Raw genomic sequence first — 18,429 nt, forward strand, 5'->3', positions numbered from 1 at the left:
CAAAATGATTTAATTTTTATAACATTTTGTCAGTTAAACTATCTTAAAAGTATAAAAATTACTGGTTACTGAAAGTTTTTTGCGGCCTGAATTAATTTTGAAATAGTTCGTGCGTCCATTACACAGAAACGTAAAATCGAAAGTATTTTGATTATTGGGAATTCCCCTAATGACACATTTCTTTTTTTCTTACGCTTTGACTGTTTTTTTGCATTCCTTTTGCAGAGGAGAAGTGCACCAAACCAGACCAACATACTGCCAGGTGCTGAGTAAGTATATCCAATATAGTTCTAAGGCTTTCGTATGTTTTTGCTCATTCGCCAAATTTATGAAGTGGAGTTTTCTTTGTTTTTATTTATGGAACTTGATTTTGTTAGTTTATATATCTGGATTTTCAGCAAAAGTGAAAGTAGTAGGCTACCTACAACCTAGCTGTACATAGCTATATCTGAATAGCCAGATAGTCTTTTTCTACAATTTTGAGCTCAATGAGCACTACTTGAAATCAGTGTGATTGCGTGATCCAGGGCCTGTGGATTAGTGGATTAGCAGCCGGTTTATCTTGTTTTTTTATCAAAATGGGCGGTTCCAGTTATAGTCCGTTACCCCCCCTTACTGTGGACGACATGGATTTACAATTTACTTTTGCAAAGCTTCATGATTTCTGTTAGCTTTGTTCAAAATCTTGTATTTTCTGAAAAATAGCAAGAAAATAGAGCAAATTTTATGGATTTTCCAATACTTTAGGGATGGATGACCAAATAATTAGGAAAATCCTGCATTTTCCAGAACTTTTTTCAAATTTTTCAGGATTTCCAAGTGATAGAAAATTCCAAAAACCCTGTTATCCACAGGGGGGGATGGTTTTTTTCTGAGACTGGCAATCTCGATTAGGACCAATTAGCACAGGACCGTCGGTTGCTCCAAAAAAAATTAGGCTTAAATCTAAATTAAATCCCAATTAAAAAGGTCCCAATTTTAATCCTGCTCTGACCCAGGTTAAGCGAGGATTAGGAACCTTTTATCTACAAAACAAGTGAAGTCACTGCATTGACGTGAGAAATTTGAACAAAAAAGAAATAAAGTGTTTTGAAAAAACTTCGAAAAGTGACGCCAAGATTAAGATTTTCGAAAGCACAGACAAAATGTCCACGATCACCGTAAGATCGGGTAAATTTTATCAGTGGAGGCTAACTTCCATAGCACTCAAATGTATGACTGGCTGGTCATTAAAATACAAAGTTACATAAATCAAAACAAACCTGGTTTACAAAATTTGCGGGTTGTAAAATTTACCTGCAATTCTGTCAGCAAGTAACTCACAAAAAATACTTGTGCCGCAAATTTGAGATTCTAAAATGGTAGAGTAGAGCTGCAAGTGGAGCTGTGTAGTTTTTTCGTGTTACTTTTTTTTTTTAATTTTTCTGCCTTGATTGGTCAGGCATTTGATGGCTATGCAAGTTTCCCTCCACTGATGCAAGTTATCCGATTTCACGATAGTTAATCTGACGTTCGAACAACGAAAGTTAATCAAATTTAATCGCAATAAGATTACTGATTTAATCTAATAGACTTTTGAACAACCATGCTTAGGATATGACATGTATTGGAAATCAAAAATTTTTAACACTTTACCACAAGTTGTAAGGTCGACATCCCTCATCTAATCCTGACTAGCTGGGAGACCCGACTTCTCTGTCTGTGTGGTTTCAAAAAAATATCAAAGTATGACAGGCAACGAATTTCCTCAATTGTTTGGCTGACTGTAGATTGTTCTCCTGGGAAAAGAGCTTTTGCTAGTCAGGATGTCATGTTGAATAATTCAAAACTCCAGCATTGAAACAATGACACGTTAATGGATAATTATATTGTTTGCACTAATTTATTGTTTATCATTGTTTTGATGCTGGAGTTTTTAATCATTGAAAAATATATGTATTTTGCAAATATCAATTAAAACTTTAACCGTTATATTGTCTTCTGTCCTAGAAATATGAATATATTTGAAATTTAGAGTTGATGAGATAACTTCAACCTTAAGAAAATAGTAATCTGATAGAATCTGATTTATTTTTAGGTACATACATTTGAAAAAATCATGAGTTCTTGGAATTTCTTTGGAAATAAGAACAATAAAGGAAGAGGAAGGGGAATGACTCAAGATGGTTATTATAACCCGCATAATGGAGGTGGTTATGGTATGGGAAATCGAACTGAGTCAGCACCTGTTCAATCAAATGAAACAACAGGTATTTCTTTATATTTTCCCCAAAACACTATCACTAACAGATGCTCAAAATTAAGAAAGTGGTTAGTATAAAAGATGTGATATAGATCTAGAGGTTATTCATGGTATTCATGACATGAATTTTTAATTTAACCAATAAAACGTGGTGAACACCTATTCAGACGAGATAAGGCATATCAAAAATCTATTTTACAGTTTACCCACCGCTTCCCATCGTTTCTTAACTCTCACATATAGCTCAAAAGAAGCATACTGTTAGCAAAAATTTAAATTTAGCCGGTTTCAAGATATCAGCCAAAAACGGATTTTGATGTTATGAAATTCGTCGACAAAACACGTTATATGTAAGATTCAAAGGATCATTTAAAAAAGCTATATGCAAGAGATTAAGTAACAATGGGAACGCTGGGAAATCTGGGAAATAGGTCTTGGACATGCCTTAACTCACCTGAGTAGGCTATTTTGGATAAAACGTTAGGCTGGACTTACCAACAATTTTTTAAGCCCAGCCTTACCTCATGAATATCATGAATATTATAAAATAATAAGTGCTTTTCTATTTGAATGATAATAATTATATTTTATTAATATTTTGATTTATTTAATGAATGAGTAGTGAAGGCATAGTCGGTAAACTTGACCAAGCATGTTAATTTTTATTTTTCATACATGTTTCGATTTAATAATCATCATCAGTGTTTTTAGTTCTAAAAATAGATAAATAAAAATTATATCATGTGTCACAAATAAATAGTGTATATACAGAATCAGTCACAAGTATAAAAATCAGCTTTTCAAAGTTTTTTGAATATTTAAAACCCCCCTCAAACGTTCGTTCCATAGATATTCCCTTTCAGACAGTGTATATTTCCCCCTTGAGTGAATGCTTTCCAGATATTGGACAGCAAAGTCAGTTTTTTTTTATTTAATTATTTGTGTCTTTTTTTAGCTGACCCTTGGCAAAACTTCCATGCTAGAGAGCATTTGAAAAAGAGTAGAGCAGAAAGAAGACAAAGTTATCAATGTGGGAACAGATTCAAGACTCTAAATGACGTCCCAATGTATTCTGTCTTTAACAAAACATATTTTAAAGGAAAGATTGGTAAAATCACTTTTTCTTTTTTCAATTTTTTTTTGATATCATATTTATCTAAATAGGTACATGGCATTTATATTAATTTTTCCAAAAAATGTCTCTTTCATTGTTAAGCAAAAGAGACATCCAGGAGTTGATACCAGGGGTAAAGTCTATAGAAGTCATGAAAACAGATAATCAAGGGGTTTATTGCCTCAAACAGATCAATAGGGGTAAATCTCTTCTTAAAAAGTCTAAGTCTATATTGAAATTAACATGTCAATAAAATTGGATTGGCAGAGTGGCTGGACTTGCATTTAATTGATTCATTTCACTCTTTCAATTTTCTTGTTATTTTTTTTACTTACTATTTAGATGAAGATGCGTATAGGAACGATATCGATTTAGCAAGCAAAGTATCACTTTGGCAAGGTGACATGACTTGCTTAGAGATAGATGCTGTTGTCAATGCAGGTCTGTAAACAAACACACTTCTGAATCAAGTTGTGTGTTTCAATTACATAAAAAATCTAGTCAAATTTCTATTACAATTGATGGAATAAATTATTATATTTTTAATTCTAATAATGAATTTTTACAAAGATGTGCTTTACAGCCAAACTGCATAACTCCTCTGTTTTAACGCTATTTGTAATGCAGAATTGATGAAATATTTTCTGAAAAATCTTTTTTATGCCAATTGTAGTCAATTTCAAATACATCATTTTTTATCTGATATAATTTTTAGATTTTTGAAAATGTTGATCCATAATAATAACTTGCTGTATCTAATCTTCTTTTTCAGCAAATGAAAGCTTGTTAGGTGGTGGCGGAAGTGAGTCCTAATTGTTGTATTTTTATTTTAACTTTTTTTCTTCTAAAGAATGAACAAAAATGACAATATATTTGGACCAAGTGATAGTGCATATGCTGCTCTGCCACCCAAATCTCCTGAAAGAAGATAGTTGGACAGAAACTCTATGAATTTCTTCACATATACATTAAAATTAATATAAAAAGACTAAATTAGTTAAAAGCGCACTAAAGGGCTAATGATAAGAAACAGTTTTTTAGGTATTTTAACTACTCTAGCCTCAGTGACGTATACGACCTGACAACCTTACCTCAGCCTGTTTCAAATCTTATTATTTCTCTAAAAACTTTCTGAGATAGAATTTGAGAAAAAATAAGCAAACTGTTACACAGGAAAAAATTTTCGATTTCCAAGGTTGGAAATTTCAAGTTTTCTTAGTTGAAAAAAAGATAAAATCCAATGGAAAATCCAACCTGGAAATGTGGGACATTCTACAAGGTTGGAAATTTTGCATTTTCCATGGTTTGGAATTTTCAAAAATCCAGGTTGAAAAAAGCCAAAATCCAAATTTAACAAGGTTGGAATTTTTTAAAATTCAGTTGGAAAAAAGCCAAAATCCAAGCTAAACAAGGTTGGAATTTTCGAAAATTCAGGTTGAAAAAAGCCAAAATCGAAAAAGTGATGGCAGAGATGTGGAAAAAGAGATCTTAAACAAGGTTTTTGCTTTTGTGAACAGTCACTCGCTAGCCTAGGCTCGATGGCTCCCGGTCAATCTCTCGTTATTGTTCGCACAGATACGTGGTTGATCTTAGATCACTCACACAGCTCAGCAGGGTACCATTTGAAACTATGACACAAGTACCCTATGTGCTTCACTGTGCGAACTCACTGCGATTGACCGAGGCCGCTCCGAAGGGACGCCTCACCTGACCCCTTCTCCCGTGTCCATTGAAGTTTGGGAGAAACACAAATTTCCAACCCAAAAGTCTAGTTTTCCAAGGAAGGCTCAATCACACAAAACTATTTCCAATGGATTTTAAACGTTTCTAACGCTTGGGAGAAAACCCAAATTTCCATCCAAAAGTCTAGTTTCCAAGAAAGGGTCTAATCTTTAAAAATGTGATTTCCACAGGGATTTTAAGTTTTCCAAACGGTTGGGAGAACACAATTTCCGACCCAAAAATCTCGTTTTTCAACCCGAGGTCAAATTTACAAAATATATTTTCACATCGCTTTTTGACCTTTTTTTCAATTCCCAAACGTTTGGAAATAATTTCCCACCCAAAAGTCTGTTTCCAACCAGCCTGGAAATTGTCGTTCTACATGGGTTTTTTACACTTGATTTTTCAAGGGCATGGTTATTCTACAAAACCTATGGGTAATTTACGTTTTCCAAATCAGCTTAAGGTAATCGCTCAAATTTCCAACCTTCAATTATAAAACCAAAATTTCCAACCCAAAAATATTGAATTTCCAACCTTGGAAATCGAAAATTTTTTTCTGTGTTAATAAGATTTATTTTTTTGATTTGCGTAACAATCACAAATTTTTCTTTAGATTATTCTATTTTATAACCCTTTGACCATATATACTTTTTGTTTCTACCAGTCGATGGAGCTATACATCGGGCAGCAGGAAGATCTTTGGTTGAAGAATGTCGCACTTTAAATGGATGTCGTACTGGATTTACTAAAATAACTGGTGGTAATAGAACCTTTCGAAATGCATTTTAAAATCTTTGGAAATTACCTTTTAAGTGGATAGATTTTTCGCGTAGACTTTTTTTCGTGTATGGAAGATCTAAAAATGTTCACGTGGACAGAATTTGGCGACTTTTTTACCTAATTTACACCTTTATTTTCCTTTCACTTAAACTAAAGTACGTAGAGCCAAGCAACTAGTACAATATTGCATTATTGGGGCTCAATATTAATACAAACATAGACGAAATCTGTCCAAAGCTTTCTCTGAAATTCAAATGTAAACTTCCGCCTTTTTTTAATCAGTATACTTACAATCTTCTTTCCTTAAGCAAAGCACATCTAACTCTTTCATTTTATATTTTTATTTTAGGACACAAACTGCCTGCCAGATGTAAGTTATATTTTGAGTTGAAATTTTATTGGTGATGCTCTCAAATCTCTGATCCTAAGAAGCGTCTTCAAAATACTTCTATTAGCATTAATTTAACGTTTTTTCGCTTTTTTTTGTCCGAAATTTACATCCACACGTCGTTTCATCGCTCTTTGACAGGAAAAATACACGTCTATTAACCTTTAGCCGCCGAGAGACGTACCACGTACGTTTTTTCAAAGTTTAATAAATAAAACAGTTTGAACTTTTCTATTCTGTAAACTTTAGCAGACAGGATAGGGGTGAAGGTTCATTCATTCAAAATTTTACGGGTCCTGCTTTTATACATCTCGAGATATCGGAACTCAATGTCGGTGTATTTTTCAAATGTCAACAAAACATCGTTTTTGTGGTGGACAGAGGTTTTTGATGATTTGGACAAATCCTGTTTATGTCTGGTTTTTCTTGGTTTCAGCATATAAATATCTTATATGAGATAGGACCTTTATTGGCAGTTTATGGGTTGAAGGGGTTTGGGGGTATTTCCTGACATAATGCCTATCTCAGCAACAACTCAGGGCTGTTTTGGCCTCAGTTTTCCACTATTTGGTGTTTTATTGCTGAATTTACATGATAGAGAGTCTGTTATGATTATTGTAGTAATTTTACAGGCTTAGGGTAAGTACAGGGCCAATTTTAGAGCAACGGGACCATTTAATTTACCTGTTGTGGCCAGAGTGTCGATTTTGGTGGAAAAGTGTGCTTCACCGAAACTTAGATTCTGAGATGAAATGAGCTTCTTCAGCCCTGCAATTTCACACAATGGTGGCTTATAACATAAACTAAAACAAAATAATTTTTCTGGGACCAGTCTTTACCTTGTACCACTTTTTCATTCAATTTCAAAAAAGAAAAAGAAAAATCGTAAACATGAAATTTTTACTGTTTTGATTTGAGGCTGTGTAGTCAGGTTTAAAAGGGTGATGAGGCGTCTTTTTGGTATTATCTGAAAATATAGATCCTCAGCTTTTCAAAATAGGTTTACTTTTTACTTAAGCTTTAGCGGTTCAGATTTTATGACATTTTCCGCGAAACCTCCATTTTCATGAAAAAAACAGCGGCAGCAGCGCGCGCTGTTTTTAAAAACAGCGGTGTCTAAAGGTTAAAGAACATCCAAAATTTTTTGAAGCCTTTGGATGTTCTTAACTTTTTTTACTTTTAACCCTAAAAATGTTCTTAAACTGTTCTTAATTTCACCACTTTGTGAGTATTTCCTAAGAAATGGATGTTTTAGAGTCAATAAAGATTTAAAATGTTCTTAGCTTGTTCTTGATATTTTGGCCATCAAAGCATTATGCTCTGATACAGTTCGTTCTTATAAAAAGACGTGTACTTTTTAAAAAGACGTGTACTTTTTAATGATAATGTAATGATACTGTTTCTGCCCTTTTTTCCAGACATACTTCACACAGTTGGACCTCGTGGCGAGAATCGTCGAAAGTTGCAAGAATGTTATGAAAGTTGTTTACAAATTGTTCGTGAACGAAATCTCAAGTCTATCGTAAGTCAAGAAAAAAAGTTTTCTGCTTTCGTCATCCATGATCCAATATGGTTCTCCTTATCCCCTTACTGAACTGGGATGTCTTTTTTTTGAATAAAAGAAGGAGAAGGGAGAGTGTGTCGGTATACTCTTTCTCTTTACTCTACTGTTGGAAAATGAATTATTATTACTTGTGTTTTAAGGGGAATTCTCAGTTTAAAGAGGGGATGGAGAAACAGGTGTATTGTGTTTCCAAATGTGTCTCTGACACGATACATAAAGCCCGACTCTGTATTATAGTGGTCTTGTCTTTCGCCGCCCCATGAAAAAATCGGCAGCTCGTAGGTTGGGGTGCCCCCCTGTAGTCAGCTAATGCATTTTTGTAATCATTCATGTCTCTTATTATGTGTGCTTGGTACTGATGAAACAGAGTGAATGTCAATTACGAGTAAAAATCTTTGTCTTTCCGCCATCGAAAACATTAAATTCTTCATGAAGCAGTGGGCTTATTTTAATTTAGTTTTTAGAATGCTATTATCCAGAAAATAGCTAATGGGATATGATTTTCAAAGTGCTAAAGTTAAGCGTTGATGAGTTTTAGTAATATTTTTTTTCTCTTTCTTTCATTACAGGCGTTTTGTTGTATTTCAACTGGCATCTTCGGTAAGTGAAACCATGCTTCTTCGCCTCCTTTCTAAATAAACAGTGGCTTTTCACTTGAAACAAATATTATTTTGTGCAGATTTATTGATTGTGATAGCTATAGCGAACCATTAACAACGTTGTGTGAATGAATTTTATGAAAAAAAACACATCATTTTTGAGGAACCTGGTCCAGAGAAGACATAAATTGTCCCGAAAATATCAAAATAGGGTAAAAAAGGTCTCAAAATGTCCCAAAAAAGCTATCACGTGTGTATTGAAATACCACCTCTCTAAGATTCTCTCTTCTAGAGGGTACTAACCCCCCCCGGATCATTAGGAAAGGATCACGCGAGGGGTGTTTGATTTTGATATGATGGGCATTCACTAATTCGAACTTCTATTATTCGAATCTGTCTTTATTAATGCGAACTAGTTCTGAGTTCCCGTCGCAGGGAAACCCTTCGTAAAATACTTTTTATAATTCGAATCTCTCTCTCTAATTAAACAAATTAGACTTCCCGTTAGAGCTATTATTACTAGAGAAAGTCTACTAGGGGTTTGATGTTAAACATATATTTATTGTTTTTATTCTCCAGGATATCCGAACGAGAATGCAGCACACGTTGCGTTGAGCACTGTCCGAAACTGGCTTCAAAAATATGGGGATGAGGTGAGCTATGTCCATATAGTTTTTATTTTCTAGATAGGTTAACTGCTCACAGTAGTGAAGTCGACTAGTCCGCCATGTTGGTTTACCTTAGATTTTCGAACGTCCGAACTGCAAAATATTCAAATATCATCGCGATGTTGACAACTAAAATTGAAAACAAGATGGCGGACTAGATAGCTCTAAAACTGGACGCGCATCCTTTTATATGGGAAGCCCGATCCAGTCAAGCAGTTTGAGATCAGTGTTTGTTACCGATAACTAGGGAAGGGAAGTCCTACGAATACTGACTACTATAATCTTAATGTCTAATAGACATATAAGACTAATAATAAGGGCTACATACACTACACAATATATTGATGATATATTGCTGAATGTCGGCAATATATTGAAAAGGTGTCCGCAATATATTGTCAGCTCGATTTGCAATATTCCAACAATAAAGGGGGATTGTTTACAGAAAGAAAATTCCTTTTTATAATAGAGTACCAGTTGTTTACTTCGTACATTACGGTCCGCAAACCATATTGTCGAATATTGTTCGTCAATATATTGTGTAGTCTAAGTAGCCCTATAGGATATAACATTTTTTAGAAATTTACCCCCCGGACATTGTGACTTTTGACCCCCCGGATAGCAGTTCTGACCCCCTGGGCAAGCATCAGTTGACCCCTATGACATTCAAAATAACCCTCAAACCGAGCAAAATTACGCCCAAACAGAGCACAGAGCAGCAAATAATTAATAAACAAGGAAGGGGCTTATTAGGTCTGGGGCTTGGAAAATCGAAAGATTAACAAAGGGGGCGTCTGTTTATTCGGCGCCTGGGAGTAAGAATATATATGCTGTGACATTGGAACATTAGAACATGGTGGTTGACAGAATGACTGATCTTTCATAAGTATACAATGTTTTCATGTTTTTTTTTTCTCAGGTTGATCGTATTATCTTTTGTGTGTTCCTGAAAACCGATTTTGATATCTATTCTCGATTGATGGGTTCCAAATATTTTCCTTGTCAACAACGTATCCCACCGACCGTCGTTGTAAGCAGCAGCCAATCTGAAAATGAAGATAGCATCAAAAAGAATGACGGCAACCCTAAAGGTCAACAAACGTCTGGATCACAGTCTAACGAACAAGGTTCCTCATCAAAGAATTCGAATAAGAAAAACAAGAAGAAAAACAAAGGAAATGCTGTCAAACTTGACCGAAAATCTTTAAACGGGGACAAAACAAAGAGCCCCAGTGATGGTTCTGATAAAGAACTCTCCAATACAGATGAAGATGTTTCTAAAAAGGACAATGATTCTGTGGTGAAAAATAATGATGGACTTGAAGAATGGGAGAATGTCGAGATTAAAAATGATACTACCCAAAAGCAGGAAGATGGAGATGAAAACAAAGAAGCAGAGTGTGATGATGTCACCAAAGACCAAGGAGAGGGTTTAGAATCGTCAAACAATGAGATGAAAGAAGAAAACTCTCCGCAAAGTACAGGTGATTCTGATGCAACTAAAGCAGAAGAAAGTAAAACACCAAACACGTCAGAAGTTGCAAAGGAGGGCACGTCAGATGATGTTAAAGACGACGATTTGCCGACAACGACGACGAATAAACGAAAAGTGACGGATTCTTGTGACGGGGATGTTTCTTCTTCGTCGACTAACGATGCTTCTGATGTTGTTGAAGAAGATGATTCGGAGACGCCCGCAAACACTGACAAATCACCAGGTTAGTGATGTTAAACTATTTCTTAAGGAGTGTTTCCTTTTAGTCTCGTCAAAAAGATTTCCTGGAAGTCTGAAATTAACCTGATGTTTGATGGAAACTGACCCACGTACATAGTTAGAACACCACTATTTTCTATTTGTCGAAAAACCGCGAAAATTTGTTCCGCGAAAATTTGTTCCCTTCAGGTACAGTTGAACTCATGTAGTTCGAACAGAATTTTGTTCGAATTACATGAGTTCAACTGTAGTAAGCACTCGAAATGCTTGGTATTTTCTAATCTTGAAAAGCGCAAAAACTTTGTAAGATCAGCATTTGTCAAGAAGGGGGGCCTGGTATCAATTTAAGGTTTTCCCTTTTTTTCCTTCAGCCCCAAAGAAGAAAAGAAAGATAACAGAATGGTTCGGAAAGTCAGAATCGTAAAAAATTCGAAATTTTATTGTGTTTTATTCAAGTTGTATTATAAAAGTCTTTATTTTACCAAGATTTCTTCATTGCGTTGTAAATATATATTTTCGAACATGAGATTTTTACTTTCTTTTCTTTGTTTCCCCCGAAATCGGGGAAATTCCATCCCCGATAAGGTCTTTTATTATTCATGATGTTTTACACGGAAGCATCCAAAATAGTCCGGTGGTTTAAATTCAAAATTAGTGGCAAGTACCCGTTAAAAACATTACGTCATGAATATCATGAATTAAATGCTATAACCCAGCAACTGTTACCGTTGTGAAGATTCACGTATAATAAATTTTTTCCTCTTTTTTCTTTTCTCTTATACACATTTGGTTATTTTCAGGGCTTAGGACGTTTAGTTACCTCCTTTTAAACAAAAAACAAATTTGATAGATTTTATTTAGAAGCTTTTATAATGCTTTTGATTTTTTTTTCTGCAGAGGAGGCTAGCGACGGAGGAAACGAGGATGCTTCAGATACGGTTCCTGAGGATGATTCCAAACCAGGCGTTGAACATGAATCAAACTCTGACACCAATGCTGAGCAAAGTACCGATTGACTAACTTCGAAATTATAGTTTTTACGTTCAGTTCTAAATTCATCTTAAGTAACTGATATGGTAATGTGTAAAATCGTCCATAAAATTTACACCGAAAAACGCACGGCTATCTTCACACTGCACGGCAACGGCGGTAACTGACTGCGCATCGCGTTTTAAAATTCGATTGGGTTTCATTGAAGAAGACATTTTCTACTTACCTTAAAGGAAGAAATTTTGGCGGAAAGAAAATTTGGCGGATTTGGCGGATTTGGCCAGAATCCGCCAAATTAAGTTCCCGCTAAAATTTCTTTTTTTCGCCATCCGCCAAATTAAACTTTTTGAAAATATGATCTCTTTTAAGATAATTTTTCCATTGTTTTGCTGTTTTTACGCCATTTTAAGGAGAGATTTTTCAGCAAACGCCAAATTAAATTCCCGCCAAATTTAGTTTTTTCGTCCATCCGCCAAATTAAATTCCCTCTAAAAAACTTTTTCGGCCATCCGCAAAATTAAATTCCCGCCAAAATTTCTTCCTTTAAGGTACCATTTTAAGTAATAACCATCTTTAAACATTCTTCTTAGAGTATGATTATTTTGTTGTAGTTGTAAAAATATTATTTCAAAAGAAATTTTATAGTAAATTATTTTTTATTATGATTTATAAGTGGCATTTTATACAAGGGATAACTGGGGTAAATTAGCACTCCTTTAAGTAGGCTACCCTACCTCATATCTTCCTTCGTTTAGAGAGTAAAACTCCTACTCCTACTCCTAAGAGTAAAGCCTAAAAGCCTGGAGTTGTCTATCTTGTAGACTATCCTCTAAGTTACAGAGATGAGTCGTTTTGAGGTCTGAACAAGGAAAGGGATTTCAAGGAGTCCTTGATCAGATAATGAGTACTTTTTTCTGTTCTTTGGGATTGTACATAATTACTTCGCACTTCTTTCTTTATGATTTAAGAAAATACCATAAAAATAATTTCGAGTTTGACTTTTTTAATCCCCAAAGCTGTTGTAACGACCGGACCTTTCTCCAAACGGATATTTCTCCGACAGGTATTACCCTGACGGTCACTTCTCCGACATACATTACCATAACTGGACATTTCAACGGCCAGCGGACATTTCCCCCGATTGAAAATTGGAACAGAATGGAAATGGGAAATTACACAAAGTTGTAAATTTTTTACTCCACTTATATCACAAATTTGAAATTTGAGGCCATATTTAGCCAATCTAGAGGGTCCTATTTTCAAAAATTTATTAACTATGGTGGCGCCTCCTTAGACACTTATGTAGCAGTTACGTCATAATAGCAGAGATACACCACTCTTTTTAAATCCTAGACCCCCCTGTAAAGGGTGTAAACGTAATCAAATACAATCGAATCCAAAAAAAGTGGGGTAATATTAAATTGAGAGTGGATTGGTCCAATAGTCGATCTTGTACCATTGAGATAGTCTGGTCATTAGGATCATGGTATACAAAATTTATGTCCGATATCATGAGGACATTGATCTCATCAAATATATATGGCACGTCCTAGGAACGTAGCCACTTCAATACAGCTTGTCTATTTCTTGTTAAGCTGTTCATGTAGCAATAGTTTGTATTCTACCTTCAAGATGAAAGCTATGTTTGGAACTTTTGCCAATAAACTTAGGGAGGAAATGATATATAAGTAATTCAACTTAATGAGCCTGATTGACCCACAAGACTGGGTGAGAGACAGAAAAAATATAAGCATCTCTAAGCTGGGGGATTGGAAAAAGTCTCAAAATTTAATAAGGGGGGGTGGGTAAAATGTCCTGGGTGGGAAAACTTTGAAAAGGAGGCTTAATACAGCAGAAATAGGACAAAGAGGGGAACTTTCAAAAATTTTCCCAAAAAAATATAGCTGGGGGGGGGGGGGTTGGATAAGAAGTCTGGTGGAAATTTTCGAAAAATAATTAGCGGGGGACGGCTATAGGTACCCTGAGTATGCATATCCAATAATCTAAAACAAACTGGAAAAAAAAAAAAAATTCGAAATCCCCATTGAAATTTTTATTCAATTCTGTGTCCCACTGGTATTTTCTGTTTGAAAATCCCACTGGATTTACAAAGAAACTTTTCCCGTGAAATTTAAAAGCCACCGGGTCACTGAGACAGGGGTGTGAAATTACAAGGTTTTTAAGTTTTGCCTGGAAAGGCTTATGACTACGTCATCACAAAACATTCAACCTTCATAACTTTTGATAAGAACACTTTCAAGGCATGTTTTATACCTCAATTCAGAATTTTATTTTCTATCCGCTGGTATAATCAGATTTTGAATGCAGTATGTTAAAAAAAAATGGCTGGTCAGGTGACAAGTAGGGTGTTAATGTTTAAATTAAGTTTTAGACCGTCTAAGGATAATCTGTGCCAAATTTCATGCTTTTATCTGAAATAGATATACGTTTTTATGTGGCAACAGTCCTCACTATACGTCACCGTGCTACAACATTATTTCCAAGAAAGATACCAAAAATCTGGATAAAGATTTGAAATCAGGAAGTTTCAAATATTCTAAAAGGGTCTGATATCGTGAATTTTATACTAGTACTTCATTTTTCATCTTCATTTCATTTTTATTTATTACTTCAATTCCTGATTTTTTGAAAATTTTCAATCCATTAGGTAATGTTCCTGAAGAATATCTTTCCAACGGTTTAAGAATTTCTAACATAGCATGAATGTGGGTTCTAAGAAAATGTTAAAAAAATAAAGTGTCTACATACTTTTGTGACAGACTTTAATAAGATTGGATTTTGTGTAGATAATTTAATTTCTTTAAGTTTTCCTATATCTTACAAAAATAAACAAAAATAATCTGTTCACAAATACTGTGACTAGAGACAGTCTAAATAAAAGAATTTCATTAAAATTACAATCCCAAAAATATTATCTTGAAAACCTAATTCGAGCTGTTAAAAAATTATGAAAGAGCAAACCACTTTTACGTCTTTAAATTTACCCCTAATTATCAGGACGAAAAGGGACCAAGATCAAGTTTTATTTTTGCAACGTAAATGTCGGGATAATCCTAGTATAGGGTTTCAGATCTTTTGAAGATTCCTCACATGGACCAGCGAAAAACCTCCAAATCATTTTGTATAATTCTTATCAAAAGTCAAGATTTCAATAAGTTGTAATATTTTGACTTTTAACAAGAAAACAATAGAATTCTAACGTAATAACTGCGTAAGAGCTCATTCTTAGGGATTTCAAATTGTGATATCTTGACTTTTTAAAAAAAATAACGCAAAAATATTTGGACTTTTTGCTCAGTACAACGGAAATACTCTGCAGCCAAAAGATCGAAAACTATCTGATTACCCTTACTCTCTCTACAGATTTAAAATTTTGCCCTCAAAATAAGAGGTCACAGAATCAGAATCGAGAAACAGTCTAAAATTATAAAAAAAGTTCTGTATTTTACAAAAAAAACATAACCATTAAAAAGGATTTACTGACATCACCTGTTACTTTTCGTTTTTGCTGACGAAGCCCGCTGCTGACTTTTCGATGAATGTTGTTCGTGTTTTTTGCGAATTTTTTTAAGTTCATTGATTGTATTCCAAAGTCCGTCGCATTTATGATCCAAGTCTTTGAAACCCGTCAACTTATTCAAACTGGTCGAGTAAAAAATGACATCTGAATACGAGAATAAAATAAAATTTAGCTCCACGAAATCAGTTTGCGTTCAATTTTGTCATTCATTAAAGTTTGTTTTGAAAAGATATTTTCTCCAGCCAGAAAATAAAAAGTTCTGTATAAGCACACACAATATTAGACCCAATTTGAAGACAAAAAGTCGCTGGAGAATTTTGGAGGAAAGTATTAAGCAATAGAGTTCACCTTAAAGAAAATGTTGATCGAAAAATCTTGTCATTTGTTGAAGGATTGCAAAGTTTACAGGCCTTTTTTTAATCCAAATATTTTCTTACACCAATGTCAGAAACAATGAATCTCGTCTCATCTTATTTCCAACACTTAAGTTAGCCAATAAGCTTTCACCTATTAACAAAAGAGCTCATTAAAAATGCACGATAAATGAGATTATGAGCATGCATACTTCGTAATTTTTTTAATCGTAGGGCGAGCATGGTTACAATAGCATACTTCTCCTGTTTCTTTATACCTCCATGTTGAAACAGACCTTCTTTCTCGATTAATCACGCCTTTTTATTTAAAAGCGTCTTCCAATCTCGGCATTTATGGTTACTGTATGACCATACACTTGAAATCATATTGCTCTTAAACGATGGATAAAGAAAGCATTAAATACAAGTGAAAATATACGAACCCGTGCTGAGGCCCTCCATCATTTGATACACCAAAATCTGCTAGCTTCGACGCAAGACAGTCTTTAAATTTTCTTCTGACGTCACGAAACAGGACTTCAAGTTGTTGTTCGGACAAAATGGCGGCCATTGTTTCACACAACTTCTTGACTTGCGCCACAATATTACGCATGGTTTTCGAAGGCATCGGTGGTTTTAATTCGTACTGCAATAAAATATTCACAAATTAAAATTCATTTCCAGGGGAAAGTTATCATGGCAAAATAACCGACACTAACCGAAAATAACCGTTGTCACACAGGGTGTCTTTTTCCGAAACACAATGCTAGGGTCAAAAATAAGAAGAAAGAAATGCACTGTAAGGTCACAAATATCAACAAATCCAAGAAAAACCAAAGCCTTTTATTCGAACTAAAAAGGCTTGAAAATCTTCAACGGAACTAGCCTTCGTTTGTGACGACAGAGTGGGGATTAAGCGGGAGTTGAAAGTTTAGCAATTCTACAGGATTGTAGTCGATGAGTAGCCGTACAAATACGAAGAAATAGCGGTTAGTACCTGTGATAAATACGAATTGAATATTTCCTCCATCAGATTGGTTATTTTACATAATAGTTCGTGTCTGTGATTGTTGTAATCCTATATAAAATATAAAATATAAAATATTCCTTCTTTTAGCATCTAGTAGTAGGAAGTCCATGAATATTTTTCTCCATTTTCAAGGTGGATTTTCTTCCACAACATCTATTAGTAAATTTTCAAGATTGGATGGTTCTTTTTCGAGGTTTTCATGGTCCCGTAGACACCATAGTACATTTGACGCTCTTTAATTCGATTTTCAAGGGGAATTCAATTTTCATTGAATAAGGAAACGTATCAAATAGAAGTGCGTCGTTTATGAGAGTTTCTTGTTGACGGTGACTTTCAATATTATCGAATAATGGAGGGGATGGAATATTTGAACGTTAAATTAGAGAGCGTCAATTGTGATTGAAGGTAGAGAGTCTATCACCATATTTCCCTAAGACCCTGCTTGGAAGAGCTTGCGATTCGAACACAGTCTATATGCGGTGAAAGTCTGTGACCGAAACCGTCACACTACCAATCGGCAAAATGTCAGTGAGATACAGCGATAGCCTTATCACCTTACCAATATGGTAATTGAATATATACCAAGTTTATCGTTCTACATCTACAATTTCACATGTCATTCTCTCTCAATCCGGCTGATAATCGAAGTATCGATTGGCGTCAAATGAGCTTAGTAAAGCTCAAATTCTAGATGTAGAACGATAAAGCGTCAATTATATTGGAATCAAAAGTTGTGGGAAGTGAATGAGACTGTCATGGTTTCTTCATTTGCATCAGATCATGATAAGCTAATAACGACGCGCATGTGTTTAATGAGTATTTTAATGAGCTTTCCGTATCAAGATTTTTCATACTTATGCAATATAAAGCCTTCATGGTCTTTGAGAGATGCTAACTTTATTATGTAACGTCATTTCAAAGCATTTAAACTTTTGGGTCCAAGGGACTAGAGTCGCTCAAGACTTTCGCAAAAACGTTTCACATGCTTCTATTTAATATTGACCACTATCTTTGTCTAGTTCAGATTCACTCCATATATCTGGTGTATTAAATCAAGTATCAATACCACGATACTTATTTCCCATCCAGGGCAAAATGTTAGTGAGATAACAGTGATACGTGTTGTTTTACACAAACGCTAAAATTTCAAAAAATGTAGTCCTCCAAAACAAAAAAGCCGCTGCATACAATCCGTCGTCATGATTACGGCGCATTCTATATGCGTTTTGGATGGGAAATAAGTGGCTTCAATTTCTCTTGCCTTAAGGGTTAAAGTTTCGCCTCTAGCTCTTCGGGTTTGAAACTCAATGGTCTTAGCCTCATCCTCTCGTTGTCTTTGGAATTTCATGGGGATTTCAACCAGCTGATACCTCATAACTTAAAAAATTATTAGACTTCGAATAACTGAAAGGAATTTAGCCTCTTATCCACGGGGATAAGAAACCGCACTTAAAAAGAGGATTGAACGGGGAGAGTCGATTTAAGACCGGTCTCCACTTTCGCACGAAATGAGCGAAAACCTTTTGACGTTTTTGTAAGGTCATTGGTCGGTTGAAAAATAAAGCAATTCCATTGGTCGAAATTGACGTAACGGATGAAAAAATTAGAACTTCCTTCAACTTTTTTTTTGTTCGTGCGAAACTTTTTCATGACGTAATCTTTTCTTCAGGCAAAAAAGGCTAAGAAAGAAACTGTCGCCCATTCCACGCGAAAGTGGAGTC

The 18,429-nt window shown here is 34.8% G+C and overlaps 1 protein-coding gene across 2 annotated transcripts; it reads left to right on the forward strand.

The window, feature by feature from the left end:
* Window positions 1-169: 169 nt before the first annotated feature.
* LOC136811130 (ADP-ribose glycohydrolase MACROD2-like) lies at window positions 170-11,902 on the forward strand. Of its 2 annotated transcripts, none has more exons than XM_067067742.1 (12): window positions 170-269; window positions 2,078-2,249; window positions 3,198-3,350; window positions 3,699-3,797; window positions 4,129-4,158; window positions 5,746-5,841; window positions 6,211-6,231; window positions 7,668-7,771; window positions 8,383-8,413; window positions 8,992-9,065; window positions 10,000-10,798; window positions 11,692-11,902. In XM_067067742.1, exons 2-12 carry the CDS (start codon window positions 2,099-2,101, stop codon window positions 11,808-11,810), a joined length of 1,677 nt encoding a protein of 558 aa, XP_066923843.1. In that variant the 5' UTR covers window positions 170-269; window positions 2,078-2,098; the 3' UTR covers window positions 11,811-11,902. The 2 variants fall into 2 exon arrangements, with proteins under 2 accessions (XP_066923843.1, XP_066923844.1); XM_067067743.1 differs by lacking the exon at window positions 11,692-11,902 and adding an exon at window positions 11,166-11,320.
* Window positions 11,903-18,429: the final 6,527 nt, after the last annotated feature.

This window comes from Clytia hemisphaerica, unplaced genomic scaffold, assembly GCF_902728285.1.
Source record: "Clytia hemisphaerica strain Z4C2 unplaced genomic scaffold, Clytia hemisphaerica genome assembly, whole genome shotgun sequence".
Classification (NCBI taxonomy): domain Eukaryota; kingdom Metazoa; phylum Cnidaria; class Hydrozoa; order Leptothecata; family Clytiidae; genus Clytia; species Clytia hemisphaerica.